Below are 15,439 nucleotides of genomic sequence, written 5' to 3'. Positions count from 1 at the left end.
GAGTGAGAACGTGAACAGTGTGCGTGAGCAGCGAGTGTGAGCGGTGAGTGTGCATGTTGAGTGTGAGCGTGAGCAGCGTGTGTGAGCAGAGAGTGTAAATGGTGAGTGTGAGCAGTGAGTGAGTGGTGTGTGTGAGCGTGAACGGTGAGTGAGAGCGGCGATTTTGAATGGCGAGTGTGAACAGTGAGCAGCGAGTGTGAGCATGAGCGGTGCGTGAACAGTGAGTGTGAGTGGCGAGTGTGAACGGAGAGTAGCGAGTGTGAACCGCGTGAGCTGTGAGTGTGACCAGCGAGTGTGCGCGGTGTGTGTAAATGGTTGTGAGCGGTGAGTGTGAACAGTGAGCGTGAGTGGTGAGTGTGAGCGGTGAGTGTAAACAGCGAGTGGTGAGTGTGAACGATGAGCAGCGAATGTTCACGGTGAGTGTGAACAGTGAGCGGTGAATGTGAGCCCTGAGTCTGCGCCGTGAGTGTGAACTGTGAGCGGTGAGTGTGAATAGTGAGCGGTGAGTGTGAGTAGTGAGTGCTGAGTGTGAACGGATAGCGGCAAGTGTGAGCCCTGGGCATGAGTGGTGAGCGGTGAGTTTGAGCGTGAATGGTAAGTGTGAGCCACGAGTGTGAGCAGTGAGAGTGAACAGTGAGAGTGAGCTGCGAGCATATGCTGCGAGTGTGAGCCCTGAGTGTGAACAGCGAGTGTGAGCGGTGAGCGTGAGTGGCGAGTGTGAGCAGTGAATGTGAGCTGTGAGCAGTGAGCGTGAAATGTGAGCAGTGTGTGAGTGGTGAGTGTGAACAGTACGTGTGAGCAGTTAGCGGTGAGTGTGAGCGGCGAATGTGAGCAGAGCGTGAGAGCCGGGAGTGGCGATTGTGAGTGTGAGTGACAAGAGTAAGCGGCGTGAGTGTGAGCTGTGAGTGAGTGGCAAGTGTGAGCGGTGAGTACGAGCGTGAGCGGCATGTGAGCGTGAGCCGCGAGTGTGAGCCATGAGTGAGTGGCGAGTGTGAGCTGAGAGTGTGAGCGGTAAGTGTGAGCAATGAGTGAGCGACGAGTGTGAACAGTGAGTAAGGGCGAGTGTGAATGGCGATTGTACATGGTGACTGTGAGCGGCGAGTGTGAACGGTGAGTGTGTATGGTGAGTGTGCGCGGTGTGTGTGAGTGATGATTATGAGCGATGAGTGTGCGCGGTGAGTGTGAGCGGTGAGTGAGCGTGAATAGTGACCGAGAGCGGCGATTGTGAATAGCGAGTGTAAGCGATGAATGTGAGCAGTGAGTGTGAGAGGCATGTGAGCAGTGAGTGTGAACGGTGTGAGTGTAGACGGTGAGTGAGGATGGTGAATGTGGGCAGTTAGTGCGAATGGTGAGTGTGAACGGTGAGTATGAGTATGAACATCAAGTGTGAGCGTCGAATGCGGGTGGTGAGTGTGAGCAGTGAGTGTGAACAGTGAGTAAGTATAATGAGTGTGAGCGGTGAGCGTGAGTGGCAAGTGTGAGCATGAACGGTGAGTGAGATCGGTGATTGTGAATAGCGAGTGTGAGCGATAAACATGAGCAGCGAGTGTGAGCGGCATGTGAGCGATGTGAGTGTGAGCAGTGAGTGTGATCGGCAATTGTGGACAGTGAGTGTGAGCGGTGAGTGAGCAGTGAGCGTGAGCAGCGAGTGTGTGTGGTGAGTGAGCAGCAAGTGTGAGCGGTGATGTGAGCATTAGCGGTTTGTGTGAGCGGCAAGTGTGAGTGGTGAGTGTGAACGGTGAGCATGAGCGGTGAGTGAACGGTGAGCATGAGCGGCGAGTGTGAGCGTGAACTGTGAGTGAGAGCGTTGATTGTGAATGGCGAGTGTGAGCAGTGAGTGTGACCGGCATGTGAGCAGCGAGTGTGAGCAATGTGAGTGTGTGGTGAGTGTGAGCAGCATGTGAGCAGCGAGTGTGAGCGGTGTGAGTGTGATCGGTGAGTGTGAGCAGTGGCCGGTGAGTGTGAGCAGCGATTGTGGGTGTGAGCCTGAATGGTGATTGTGAATGGCGAGTGTGAAGAGCGGCAATTGTGGACGGTGAGCAGTGAGTGTTAACGATGAGCGTGAGCAGTGAGCGTGAGCAGCGTGTGTGAGCCTGAACGGTGATTGTGAATGACGAGTGTGAGCAGTGAGTATCAGTAGTGAGTATGAGCGTTGGCGGTGTGTGTGAGCGGTGAGTGTGAGCATGAGCGGTGAGTGTGAGCAGCGAGTGCGCGGTGAGTGTGAGTGCCGAGTGTGATCGGTGAGCGTCAGCGGTGAGTGTGAGCGGTGATTGTGAACGGTGAGTGTTAGCATGAGCGGTGTGTGTGAACAGCGAGTGTGAGTGGTGAGTGTGAGTGGCGTGTGAGCAGCTAGTGTGAGCAGTGTGAGTGTGGGCGGTGAGTGTGAATGATGAGTGTGAGTGTGAGCGGTGATTGTGAACAACGAGTGTGAACAGTGAGTGTGAGCATGAGTGGCGAGTGTGAGCGGTGAGTGTGAGCGGCGGGTGAGCAGCAAGTATGGACGGTGAGTGTGGCCGGTGAGTGTGAGCGGTGATTTTGGATGGTGAGCAGTGAACGTGGAGCGGTGAGTGTGAGCAGCGAGCGTGAGCAGTGAGCATGAGCGGTGAGTGTGCACAGTGATTGTGAATGGTGAGCGTGAGCGGCGAGTAAACGGTGAGTGTGAGCGACGAGTGTGGGCTGTGAGTGTGAGCTGCGAGTGTGAGCGGTGAGTGTGAGCAGCAAGTGTGTGCAGAAAGTGTGCATGTGAGTGGCGAGTGTGTATGATGAATGTGAGCGGTGAGAGTGAGCCATGAGTGAGTGGCAAGTGAGCGGTGAGTGTGAGCGAGGATGGTGAACGGCGATTGTGGATGGTGAGCAGTGAGTATTCGCGATGAGTGTGAGCAGTTAGCCTGAGCAGCAAGCGTGAGTGGTGAGTGTGAGCGGCAAGTGTGAGTGTGAGCCTGAACAGTGTTTGTGAATGGCGAGTGTGAACGGTCAGTGTCAGCGGTGATTGTGAGCGTTAGCGGCGCATGTGAGTGGCGAGAGTGAGCATAAGCGGTGAGTGTGAGCGGTGAATGTGAGCAGCGAGTGTGAATGGTGGGCGTGAGCGGTGTGTGGGAGTGGTGAGTGTGAGCGGCATGCGAGCAGCGAGTGTGAGCGGTGAATGTGGACAGTGAGTGTGAGCGGCAAGTGTGAGCGACGAGTGTGAATGGCGAGCGTGAGTGGCGATTGTTGATGGTGAGTGTGAGTGTGGAGCAGTGAGTGCGAGCAGCGAGTGTGAGCAGCGAGTGTGAGCAGCGAGCAGGAGCAGCGAACGTGCACGGTGATTGTGAATGGTGAGTGTGAGCGACGAGTGAACGATAAGTGTGAGCGACGAGTGTGAGTGATGAATGTGAACGGCGAGTGAACGGCGAGTGTGAATAGTGTGTGTAAGCAATGTGAGTGTGAGCGGCGAGTGTGAGCCGTGAGTGAGTGGCAAGTGCGCAGCGTGTGTGAGTGTGAGCGGTGAGTGTGAATGGTGAGTGAGTGCGGCGAGTGTGAGCGGCGGTTGTGGATGGTAAGCAGTGAGTGTGAGTGTGGAGCAGTGAGTGTGAGTGACGAGTGTGGGCGGCGATTGTGGACGGTGAGCGTGAGCAGCGAGTGTGAGCCTGAACGGTGATTGTGAATGACGAGTGTGAGCAGTGAGTATCAGTAGTGAGTATGAGCGTTGGTTGTGAGCATGAGCGGTGAGTGTGAGCAGCGAGTGCGCGGTGAGCGTCAGCGGTGAGTGTGAGTGTGAGCGGTGATTGTGAACGGCGAGTGTGAGCATGAGCGGTGTGTGTGAACAGCGAGTGTGAGCAGTGAGTGTGAGCGGTGTGTTAGCAGCTAGTGTGAGCACAGAGTGTGTGGTGAGTGTGAGCAGCGAGTGTGAGCGCCGAGTGTGATAGGTGAGCGGTGAGTGTGAATGATGAGTGTGAGTGTGAGTGGTGATTGTGAACAGCGGGTGAGCAGCAAGTGTGGACGGCGAGTGTGAGCGGCGAGTGTGAGCGGTGATTTTGGATGGTGAGCAGTGAACGTGGAGCGGTGAGTGTGAGCAGTGAGCATGAGCGGTGAGTGTGCACAGTGATTGTGAATGGTGAGCGTGAGCGGCGAGTAAACGGTGAGTGTGAGCGACGAGTGTGAACGGCGATTGTGGGCTGTGAGTGTGAACGGTGAGTGAGCAGCAAGTGTGTGCAGCAAGTGTGCATGTGAGTGGCGAGTGTGTACGATGAATGTGAGCGGTGAGAGTGAGCCATCAGTGAGTGGCAAGTGTGCAACGAGTGTGAGCTGTGAGTGAGCGGCCAGTGAGCGGTGAGTGTGAGCGAGGATGGTGAACGGCGAGTGTGAGCGGCGATTGTGGATGGTGAGCAGTGAGTATTCGCGATGAGTGTGAGCAGTTAGCCTGAGCAGCGAGCGTGAGTGGTGAGTGTGAGCGACAAGTGTGAGTGTGAGCCTGAACAGTGTTTGTGAATGGCGAGTGTGAGCAGTGAGTGTGAACGGTCAGTGTCAGCGGTGATTGTGAGCGTTAGCGGCGCATGTGAGCGGCGAGAGTGTGCAGTGAGTGGCGAGTGTGAGCATAAGCGGTGAGTGTGAGCGGTGAGTGTGAGCAGCGAGTGTGAATGGTGAGCGTGAGCGGTGTGTGGGAGTGGTGAGTGTGAACAGTGAGTGTGAATGGCGAGTGTGAGCAGTGAGTGTGAACGGTCAGTGTCAGCGGTGATTGTGAGCGTTAGCGGCACATGTGAGCGGCGAGAGTGTGCAGTGAGTGGCGAGTGTGAGCGGTGAATGTGGACAGTGAGTGTGAGCGGCAAGTGTGAGCGACGAGTGTGAACGGCGAGCGTGAGTGGTGATTGTTGATGGTGAGTGTGAGTGTGGAGCAGTGAGTGCGAGCAGCGAGTGTGAGCAGCGAGCAGGAGCAGCGAACGTGCACGGTGATTGTGAATGGTGAGTGTGAGCGGCGAGTGAACGATAAGTGAGTGTGAGTGATGAATGTGAACGGCGAGTGTGAATAGTGTGTGTAAGCAATGTGAGTGTGAGCGGCGAGTGAGCAGTGAGTGTGAGCCGTGAGTGAGTGGCAAGTGCGCAGCGTGTGTGAGTGTGAGCGGTGAGTGTGAATGGTGAGTGTGAGCGGTGAGTGTGAATGGTGAGTGAGTGCGGCGAGTGTGAGCGCCGGTTGCGGATGGTGAGCAGTGAGTGTGAGTGTGGAGCAGTGAGTGTGAGTGACGAGTGTGGGCGGCGATTGCGGATGGCAAGCAGTGAGTGTGGAGCGATGAGTGTGAGCAGTGAGTGAGAGTGAGTGTGAGCAGTGAGTGTGAACGACGAGTGTGAGCAGCGAGTGAGTGGTGAGTGTGAACAGTGTGAGTGTGAGAGGCGAGTGTGAGCAGTGAGTGAGTGGCAAGTGTGCAGCGAGTGTGGGCGGTGAGCGTGAGCTGTGAGTGTGAGCGGGGAGTGAGCGGCGATGGTGAATGGCGAGTGTGAGTGCCGATTGTGGACGGTGAGCAGTGAGTGTTAGCGGTGAGTGTGAGCAGTTAGCCTGAGCAGTGAGCATAACGGTGAGTTTGCGCGTGAGAAGTATGTGTGAATGGCAAGTGTGAGTAGTAAATGTGAGTGTGAGCGACATGTGAGCAGCGAGTGTGTGCGGTGGGTGTGAGCGCCAGTTGTGGATGGTGAGCAGTGAGTGTGAGCGTGGAGCAGTGAGTGTGAGGAGCGAGCGTGGGCGGTGATTGTGAATGGTGAGTGTGAGCGACGGATGTGAATGGCGAGTGTGAGCAATGATTGTGGGCGGTGAGTGTGAGAAGTGAGTGTGAACGGCGTGTGAGCAGCGAGTGTGAGCGGTGAGTCTGAACCGTGTGTGAGCCGTGAGTGTGAACAGTAAGTGTGAGCGGCCAGTGTGGGCAGTGAGTGTGAGCAGCAAATGTGAGCGATGAGTAAGTGGCGAGTGTGAGCGTGAACAGTGAGTGAGAGCGGCAATTGTGAATGGTGAGTGTGAGTGATGTATGTGAGCATTGAATGTGAGCGGCATGTAAGCTGCGAGTGTGAGCGGTGTGAGTGTGACCAGTGAGTGTAGACGGTGAGTGTGGACAGTGAGTGTGTACTGTGAGTGTGAGTGTGGGCGGTGAGTGTGGACGGCAAGTGTGAGCGGCCAATGTGAGCGGCGGGTGTGAGTGTGAGCGGTGAGTGTGACCGGTGTGTGCGAATGGTATGTGAGTGGTGTGTGTGAGCGGTAGTGCGGATGGTGAGTGTGAGCAGTGAGTGTGAGCGACGAGTGTGAGCGTGAGCAGTGTATGAGTGGTGAGCGTGAGTGTGAGCAGTGAGTGTGAACAATGAGTGTGCGTGTGAGTGTGAACGATGTGTGTGAGCGGCGAGTGTGAACAGTGTGTGTGAGCGGTGAGAGTGAGCAGCAAGTGTGAACAGTGTGTGAGCGGTGTGTGAATAGTATGTGTGAGCGATGAGTGTGAACAGTGTGTGAGCGATGAGTGTGAAGAGTGTGTGCAAGCGGTGCATGTGAACTGTGTGTGAATGGTGGGTGTGAGTGGTGAGTGTGAACGACGAGTGTGAGTGTGGGCAGTGAGTGTGAATGGTGAGCGTGAGTGGTGAGTGTGAGAAGTGAGTGTGAGCAGCGTGTGAGCAGCGAGTGTGAGCGGTGAGTGTGAGCAGCGAGTATGAGCGGTGAGTGTGAGCTGCGAGTGTGTGCGGTGAGTGTGAGTATGAGTGGCGAGTGTGAGCGATGCATGTTAACGGCGAGTGTGAACGGCGTGTGTGAACAGTGTGTGTGAGCAGTGAGTGTGAGCGGCGAGTGTGGGCGGCGAGTGTGAGCGGCGAGTGAGTGGCGAGTGTGAGCGTGAACAATGAGTGAGAGTGGCGATTATGAATGGCGAGTGTGAGTGATGAATGTGAGCAGTGAGTGTGAGCGGCATGTGAGCGGTGTGAGTGTGAGCAGTGAGTGAGGACGGCGAGTGTGTACTGTGAGTGTGTGCGGTGAGTGTGGACGGCGAATGTGAGCGATGCGTGTGACTGGTGAGTGTGAACAGCAAGTGTGAATGGTGAGGCTGAGCGGTGAGCATGAGCGGTGTGTGCGAATGGTGAGTGTGAGTGGTGTGTGTGCGCAGCAAGTGTGAGCGGCGAGTGTGAGTGGTGAGTGTGAGCGGTGAGTGTGCACGGTGAGTGTGAGCGGCGCAAGTGAGTGGGTGTCAGTGGTGAGCAGTGAGTGTGAGTGGTGAGCGTGGGCAGTGAGCGGTGAGTGCGAGCAGTGAGTGTGAATGATAAGTGTGAACAATGAGTGAGAGTGAGCAGTATGTGTGAGCGGTGAGTGTGGGGAGTGTATGTGAGCCGTGAGTGTGAGCGGTAAGTGTGAACGATGTGTGTGAGTGGTGAGTGTGAACAGTGTGTGTGAGTGGTGAGTGTGAGCAGCGAGCGTGAACAGTGTGTGTGCACGGTGAGTGTTAACAGTGTGTGAGCGGTGTGTGTGAACAGTGTATGTGAGCGGCAAGTGTGAACAGTGTGTGTGAGCGGTGTGTGAGTGGTGAGTGTGAACAGTGTGTGTGTGCGGTGTGTGAGCGGCAAGTGTGAACAGTGTGTGTGAGTGGTGAGTGTGAACAGTGTATGTGAGCGGTGAGTGTAAACAGTGTGTGAACAGTGAGCGTGAACGGTGTGTATGAACAGTGAGTGTGAACAGTGTGCAGTAGATGAGTATGAGCGGTGAGTGTGAACGGTGTGTGAGTGGTGAGTGTGAGCGGTGAGTGTGAATAGTGTGTTTGCGCAGTGAGTGTGAGCGGTGAATGTGAGCGATGAGTGTGAGAGTGAGCAGTGAGTGTGAGTGGCGTGTGAGCAGTGAGTGTGAGCGGTGAGTGTGAGCAATGAGCCGTGTCACAGAGAGAGGTCACAGGATGGCTGCTGGAAGAAATGTCCGAGTGGTGCAGCAGAGTTCTGAGACCGGGGCTTGTTGCTGGGCAGAATGAGGGAGCTTTACTCATCACGTGGCGCTCACACTGGTCTAGCTCTCAAATCCATCACCTCGATCGAACACAAAAATGGAAAAAAGAAAATAAATTCTCGCTGTTGTCGAAAACAGCTGTCGAAAACCATCCTGGCTGTTCACACTGAGCTGTTGTGGCTGGAAGTCAGTGAAGGGGAAGGAGATCTGCTCCACACTCGGTGCACATCTTACTGACTGATCACTGTGCTTATTCGCACTTGTCGGGAGCAGACTGGGACTTGTATATTGCTTTTAAAGAGCATGTGTGGGAGCAGCCTGAGTATTTTAAGATTTAAACACAGCATATTGAAATACAATTTGAGATTCAATTGGCAATAAAATGTCTGTTTAAAAACCACTAGCTGATTTTATGTTAAGCTTGATCTTCAGTGTTTTAAAGACATCACAAATAAGACTTTTAAAATATTTTTTAAACCAGTACTCTTCTTTATACAGAAATAGGGCTTAAAAATAGTATGTCATCCTTTTATTAAATTAAAATCTACACTGTTAGCCTCCCCGGCTGCAATGAAGGATACTGTGGAAACGCAGTGCAATACGTAGTCCTGTCTCAGTGCAATACGTAGTCCTGTCTCAGTGCAATTAGAACCAGGGCCTAATGGAGGATAATGGGTTTGGCTGAAAACATCAGGCAGTGATGTACTTCCTCAAACAAATTGCAGAGATTTAGTCTGCTTGGAAAGATCTAACGTTTATAACTCTCAAATAACTCTCTGTGCGGGGTTAATCTTTTATAAATTGAGTTTTTGGTTGGGGTAAATGTTTAATAACTGGAAATCAAAGATAACTGTGAGAAGGAAATTGTCTTTCTATTTAGTAAATGTGAGATCTTTATCATCAGTGCACAATGTCATTTCTACCCGATGGCTGTGAATTATTGTTCGTGTTCTTATTTTTGCAGCCTGATTATTTCCCGATGACGTGTGAATTTAATTGAGGTTTTCACAAAATGAAATTAGCCCAAGCCGGTTTCCACTTGACTTTCAAAAAGTCAGACAGGCGTTTCAGTTCATTGCGACGTTTCTGTAAAACTGACAGGGTGGCCTGCTGTATTTTGAGCAACGACAGTTAACGCTTTGTCAAACAACCCAAATTCATTTTTTTTACTTGGTAACATTCTGTTGAGTGAAATAGCAGCATGGCTCGGTCAGTTACATGGGTCTCAGGTCCTGTTGTGCCGAAATATTCTGCTCATAATGAAGCCCAAGGTAGCCGGAAACGAAGCCAGGAGGTTGGCTGCCTATAATTAAATCTCGCCGAGTTTCATTATGGAACCAATAACGGAGACACCTGTTTGTTATTAACAGAAGATTGGCTGTGACGGAATCATTGGCTCAGCGGCGAAAGAGGATCGCTGTGGGGTGTGCAACGGAGACGACAAGTCCTGCAAAATCATCAAAGGAGATTTCAATCAAAGCCAAGGAATGGGTGAGGACAATCAATAGAGGCCGCTGTCGCTGGGCCTTTTATCTTCTTCCTGAAAATACGGCTTTAAAGTGTTTATAGAACCTGCACGCTGCAGTGAGCAACATACGTTTAGACAACAACAGCAACTTGTATTTATATAGCGCCTTTAATGTAGTGCAACATCCCAAGGCGCTTCAGAGGAGTATGTGATTTAAAAAATTGATACTGAATCGCATAAGTAGAAATTAGCGCAGGTGACCACAGGCTTGGTCAAAGAGGTAGGTTTTCAGGAGCATCTTGAAGGAGGAAAGTGAGGTAGAGAGGCGGAGGGAGACGTTTAGACAGGGAGTTCCAGAGCTTGGGGCCTAGGCAACAGAAGGCACGACCACCAATGGTTGATTGATTATAATCAGGGATGTTCAGGAGAGCAGAATTAGAGGAGTGCTGACATCTCATGTAATATGTCCTTACTATACAGTATAAATGCACACGAGGCCCATACTTGAGAGACGGTCACTCTGTGACCAGTTACCTTTATTACCAAGACCTCAAGAGGCAGATGGTGGGTGGAGCTTCCCCTTTTATACCAGAAAATCCAGTTTAGGAGTGTCTCCCACAAGTTCGCCCCCTGTGGTCAATGTTCTCAAGGTGTACAACTTAGGTCAGTTTATACATGGGTTACAATGATAGTTGAATACATGACATCACCTCCCCCACAAAGTCTTATTGGGATCACAGGTTAAGTCTCTCTGGTGGTTTACGCTCCCTTGTAGAGCGCCTGAGTTGGGGCTCCGGTTGTTGGGCGCTGGCCTGAGTGTCTGCTGTTTGCGGTGCCTCAGGCCTGTCCGGACTGCCCACAGTGACTGGGCTCTCCTCCACTTGGTTCAGGTGTTCAGTCACCTGTGGTGGAGTAAACTCTACGTTGTGTTCTTCCTCTGCTTCTTCTATGGGGTTGCTGAACCTCCTTTTAGTTTGATCCACGTGTTTGCGGCAGATTTGTCCATTGTTAAGTTTAACTACAAAAACCCTATTTCCCTCTTTGGCAACCACAGTGCCTGCAAGCCATTTGGGCCCTGCAGCGTAATTAAGGACAAAAACAGGGTCATTGACATCAATACATCGTGCCCTCGCATTCCTGTCATAGTAGTCACATTGTGACTGACGCCTGCTCTCAACAATTTATTTCATAGTAGGTTGTATAAGGGATAACCTGGTTTTGAGCGTCCTTTTCATTAGTAGCTCTGCGGGTGGAACCCCTCTGGTTGGGATCTATTGGCCAACAGGAGGCGTGATAAGCGGCTTTGTAGGGAACCCCCTTGGATTCTGAGCATCCCCTGTTTGATTATCTGCACTGCTCGTTCCATCTGGCCGTTTGAGGCCGGCTTAAGCGGTGCCGTTCTGACATGGTTGATTCCATTGCCTGCCATGAAGTCCTGGAATTCAGCGCTTGTGAAACATAGAAACATAGAAAATAGGTGCAGGAGCAGGCCATTCAGCCCTTCTAGCCTGCACCGCCATTCAACGAGTTCATGGCTGAACATGAAACTTCGGTACCCACTTCCTGCTTTCACGCCATACCCCTTGATCCCCCGAGTAGTAAGGACTTCATCTAACTCCCTTTTGAATATATTTAGTGAATTGGCTTCAACTACTTCCTGTGGTAGAGAATTCCACAGGTTCACCACTCTCTGGGTGAAGAAGTTTCTCCTTATCTCGGTCCTAAATGGCTTACCCCTTATCCTTAGACTGTGACCCCTGGTTCTGGACTTCCCCAACATTGGGAACATTCTTCCTGCATCCAACCTGTCCAAACCCGTCAGAATTTTAAACGTTTCTATGAGGTCCCCTCTCACTCTTCTGAACTCCAGTGAATATAAGCCCAGTTGATCCAGTCTTTCTTGATAGGTCAGTCCCACCATCCCGGGAATCAGTCTGGTGAATCTTCGCTGCACTCCCTCAATAGCAAGTATGTCCTTCCTCAAGTTAGGAGACCAAAATTGTACACAATACTCCAGGTGTGGCCTCACCAAGGCCCTGTACAACTGTAGCAACACCTCCCTGCCCCTGTACTCAAATCCCCTCGCTATGAAGGCCAACATGCCATTTGCTTTCTTAACCGCCTGCTGTACCTGCATGCCAACCTTCAATGACTGATGTACCATGACACCCAGGTCTCGTTGCACCTTCCCTTTTCCTAATCTGTCACCATTCAGATAATAGTCTGTCTCTCTGTTTTTACCACCAAAGTGGATAACCTCACATTTATCCACATTATACTTCATCTGCCACGCATTTGCCCACTCACCGAACCTATCCAAGTCACTCTGTAGCCTCATAGCATCCTCCTCGCAGCTCACACTGCCACCCAACTTAGTGTCATCCGCAAATTTGGAGATACTACATTTAATCCCCTCGTCTAAATCATTAATGTACAATGTAAACAGCTGGGGCCCCAGCACAGAACCCTGCGGTACCCCACTACTCACTGGCTGCCATTCCGAAAAGTACCCATTTACTCCTACTCTTTGCTTCCTGTCTGACAACCAGTTCTCAATCCACGTCAGCACACTACCCCCAATCCCATGTGCTTTAACTTTGCACATTAATCTCCTGTGTGGGACCTTGTCGAAAGCCTTCTGAAAGTCCAAATATACCACATCAACTGGTACTCCTTTGTCCACTTTATTGGAAACATCCTCAAAAAATTCCAGAAGATTTGTCAAGCATGATCTCCCTTTCACAAATCCATGCTGACTTGGACCTATCATGTCACCATTTTCCAAATGCGCTGCTATGACATCCTTAATAATTGATTCCATCATTTTACCCACTACTGAGGTCAGGCTGACCGGTCTATAATTCCCTGCTTTCTCTCTCCCTCCTTTTTTAAAAAGTGGGGTTACATTGGCTACCCTCCACTCGATAGGAACTGATCCAGAGTCAATGGAATGTTGGAAAATGACTGTCAGTGCATCCGCTATTTCCAAGGCCACCTCCTTAAGTACTCTGGGATGCAGTCCATCAGGCCCTGGGGATTTATCGGCCTTCAATCCCATCAATTTCCCCAACACAATTTCCCGACTAATAAAGATTTCCCTCAGTTCCTCCTCCTTAATAGACCCTCTGACCACTTTTATATCCGGAAGGTTGTTTGTGTCCTCCTTAGTGAATACTGAACCAAAGTACTTGTTCAATTGGTCTGCCATTTCTTTGTTCCCCGTTATGACTTCCCCTGATTTTGACTGCAGGGGACCTACGTTTGTCTTTACTAACCTCTTTCTCTTTACATACCTATAGAAACTTTTGCAATCCGCCTTAATGTTCCCTACAAGCTTCTTCTCGTACTCCATTTTCCCTGCCCTAATCAAACCCTTTGTCCTCCTCTGCTGAGTTCTAAATTTCTCCCAGTCCCCAGGTTCGCTGCTATTTCTAGCCAATTTGTATGCCACTTCCTTGGCTTTAATACTATCCCTGATTTCCCTAGATAGCCACGGTTGAGCCACCTTCCCTTTTTTATTTTTACGCCAGACAGGAATGTACAATTGTTGTAATTCATCCATGCGTTCTCTAAATGTCTGCCATTGCCCATCCACAGTCAACCCCTTAAGTATCATTAGCCAATCTATCTTAGCCAATTCATGCCTCATACCTTCAAAGTTACCCTTCTTTAAGTTCTGGACCATGGTCTCTGAATTAACTGTTTCATTCTCCATCCTAATGCAGAATTCCACCATATTATGGTCACTCTTCCCCAAGGGGCCTCGCACAATGAGATTGCTAATTAATCCTCTCTCATTACACAACACCCAGTCTAAGATGGCCTCCCCCCTAGTTGCTTCCTCGACATATTGGTCTAGAAAACCATCCCTTATGCATTCCAGGAAATCCTCCTCCACCGTATTGCTTCCAGTTTGGCTAGCCCAATCTATGTGCATATTAAAGTATGGGCCAATGTTGCTGACCAAGACGTCCGGTAGACCATGTGCGGTGAACATTGCCCGTAGACTTTTTACCGTGCAGAGGATGTACTTGAATTTAAAATGGCACATTCAATCCATTTGGAGTAGGCGTCTACGACAACCAAAAACATTTTTCCCATGCAAAGACCTGTGTAGTCCACATGGATGCGTGACCATGGCTTGGCGGGCCAGGACCAGGGGCTAAGGGGGGCTCCCTGGGTGTGTTGCCCAGCTGAGCACAAGTCTTTGGTCTCAATCAGTTTCCTGAAAACCCTAGCGTGCCCGATGCCCTCAATAAAAAGGTCTCGCAACATCTCCGCTCTGCATGTGTAAAGTCCTAACACAATACCACAAATCCACACGAGGCACATTCTATGGACAAGGTCACTCCTTGACCTGAACCTTTATTCACAGGACCAAGAAGTGATGACCCTGCATGGGACCTCCCTTTATATACCTGGATGACCAGGTGAGGAGCGTCTCCCACAAGTTCACCCCCTGTGGTCAAGGTGTGCATTTCTTACGTATATACAGTATTGCAGTGTTGTTACATAAAGGTTACATACATGACATTACCTCCCCCTCAACATCTTATTGGGATCATAGGTTAAGTTTCTCGGGTGGTCTGCGCTCTCTCGTGGAGCGCCGCAGTTGGGGCTCTGGTTGTTGAGCCTTGGTATGCGTGTCTGTCACCTGTGGTGATTCCGGCCTGTTCGGGCTGACCGCAGGGACTGTGCATGCTGCTGAATGTTCTTATTGCTCGTTCACTGGCGGTGGTGTGAATACCATCTCATGATCTTCCTCAGGTTCCTCAGTGTCCACGCTGAACCATTTTTTTACTTGGTCCAGATGCTTCCGGCATATCTGCCCATTGTTAAGTTTAACCATTATGACCCTATTCCCCTCTTTGTCTATTACAGTACCCTCAAGCCATTTGGTCCCCAAAGCGTGATTGAGAACAAATACGGGGTCATCAATTTCTATACATCTTCCACTTGAATTTTGGTCATGGTACTCGTTTTGGGACTGGCGCTTGCCCTCAACAATGTCGGACAGGACTGGATGAATGAGGATCAGCCGAGTTTTGAGTGTTCGTTTCATGAAAGCTCCGCGGGCGGGACCTCCGTGAGCGAGTGCGGTCTGGACCTATAGGTCTCTAGGAGGCGCGATAGGCGGCATTGAAGGGAGGGTTCTTGAATCCGGAGCATGCCTTGTTTTATGATTTGGACCGCACGTTCCGCCTGGCCATTGGAGGCCGGCTTGAATGGTGCTGTCCTGACATGGTTGATGCCATTACCCGACATGAACTCCCGGAATTCGTAGCTTGTGAAACATAGGCCATTATCGCTAACAAGGATGTTCAGCAAGCCGTGGGTCGCAAAGACTGCGCGCAGACTCTCCACAGTGGTGGATGTCGTTCACGAATTCAAAATGATGCACTCGATCCATTTCGAGTACGCATCAACCACAATGAAAAACATTTTTCCCATGAACGGGCCCGCGTAGTCTACGTGAATATGTGATCATGGCCTGGTGGGCCAGGGCCATGGGATGAGCGGGGTCTCCCTGGGGGCATTACTTAGCAGGGCACACGTCGTGCACCTGCGAACACAGTGTTCCAGGTCTGAATCAATTCCCGGCCACCACACATGTGACTGGGCAATGGCCTTCATCAGCACGATGCCTGGGTGCTTGCTGTGGACTTCCTGTCTGCTGCTACCCTCATCCCCAGGAATTCTACCTCTGGAGCTAGGAAGACGCACTTCGCCTTTTTCAGTCGCAGACCTACCCGGTCCAGACTGCGCAGCACCTCCTCCAGGTTGTGGAAGTGTTCTTCAGTATCGCAAACCGTGATGAGGATGTCGTCTTGAAAAACCACCGTCCTTGAGACTTTCCATGTTTCGTTGAAAGATCGCGGCAGCCGAACGAATCCCGAACAGACATCTGTTGTACTCAAACAACCCCTTGTGTGTCGTGATGGTGGTCAGCTTCTTCAACTCACTCGCCAGCTCCTGGATCATGTAAGCTGAGGTCAGGTCCAATTTTGAAAAAAGCTTTACACCGGATAGCGTCGCAAAGAGGT

General features: G+C 51.2%; 1 protein-coding gene across 2 annotated transcripts in view; it reads left to right on the top strand.

Moving 5' to 3' along the window:
• The window catches only part of adamts17 (ADAM metallopeptidase with thrombospondin type 1 motif, 17), an 823,747-nt gene that overhangs the window by 478,962 nt on the left and 329,346 nt on the right, over positions 1-15,439 (top strand). For both annotated transcript variants that reach the window (XR_011587458.1, XM_070858706.1), the window contains exon 14: positions 9,298-9,418. Coding sequence is in view for 1 of the 2 variants with exons in the window: in XM_070858706.1 (XP_070714807.1) it covers positions 9,298-9,418 (121 nt within the window). In the remaining variant the exon portion in view is untranslated. The remainder of the gene's footprint in view (positions 1-9,297; positions 9,419-15,439) is intronic.

Source organism: Pristiophorus japonicus, chromosome 17 (assembly GCF_044704955.1).
Source record: "Pristiophorus japonicus isolate sPriJap1 chromosome 17, sPriJap1.hap1, whole genome shotgun sequence".
Lineage (NCBI taxonomy): Eukaryota > Metazoa > Chordata > Chondrichthyes > Pristiophoridae > Pristiophorus > Pristiophorus japonicus.
This window is presented reverse-complemented; position numbering and strand designations above follow the sequence as displayed.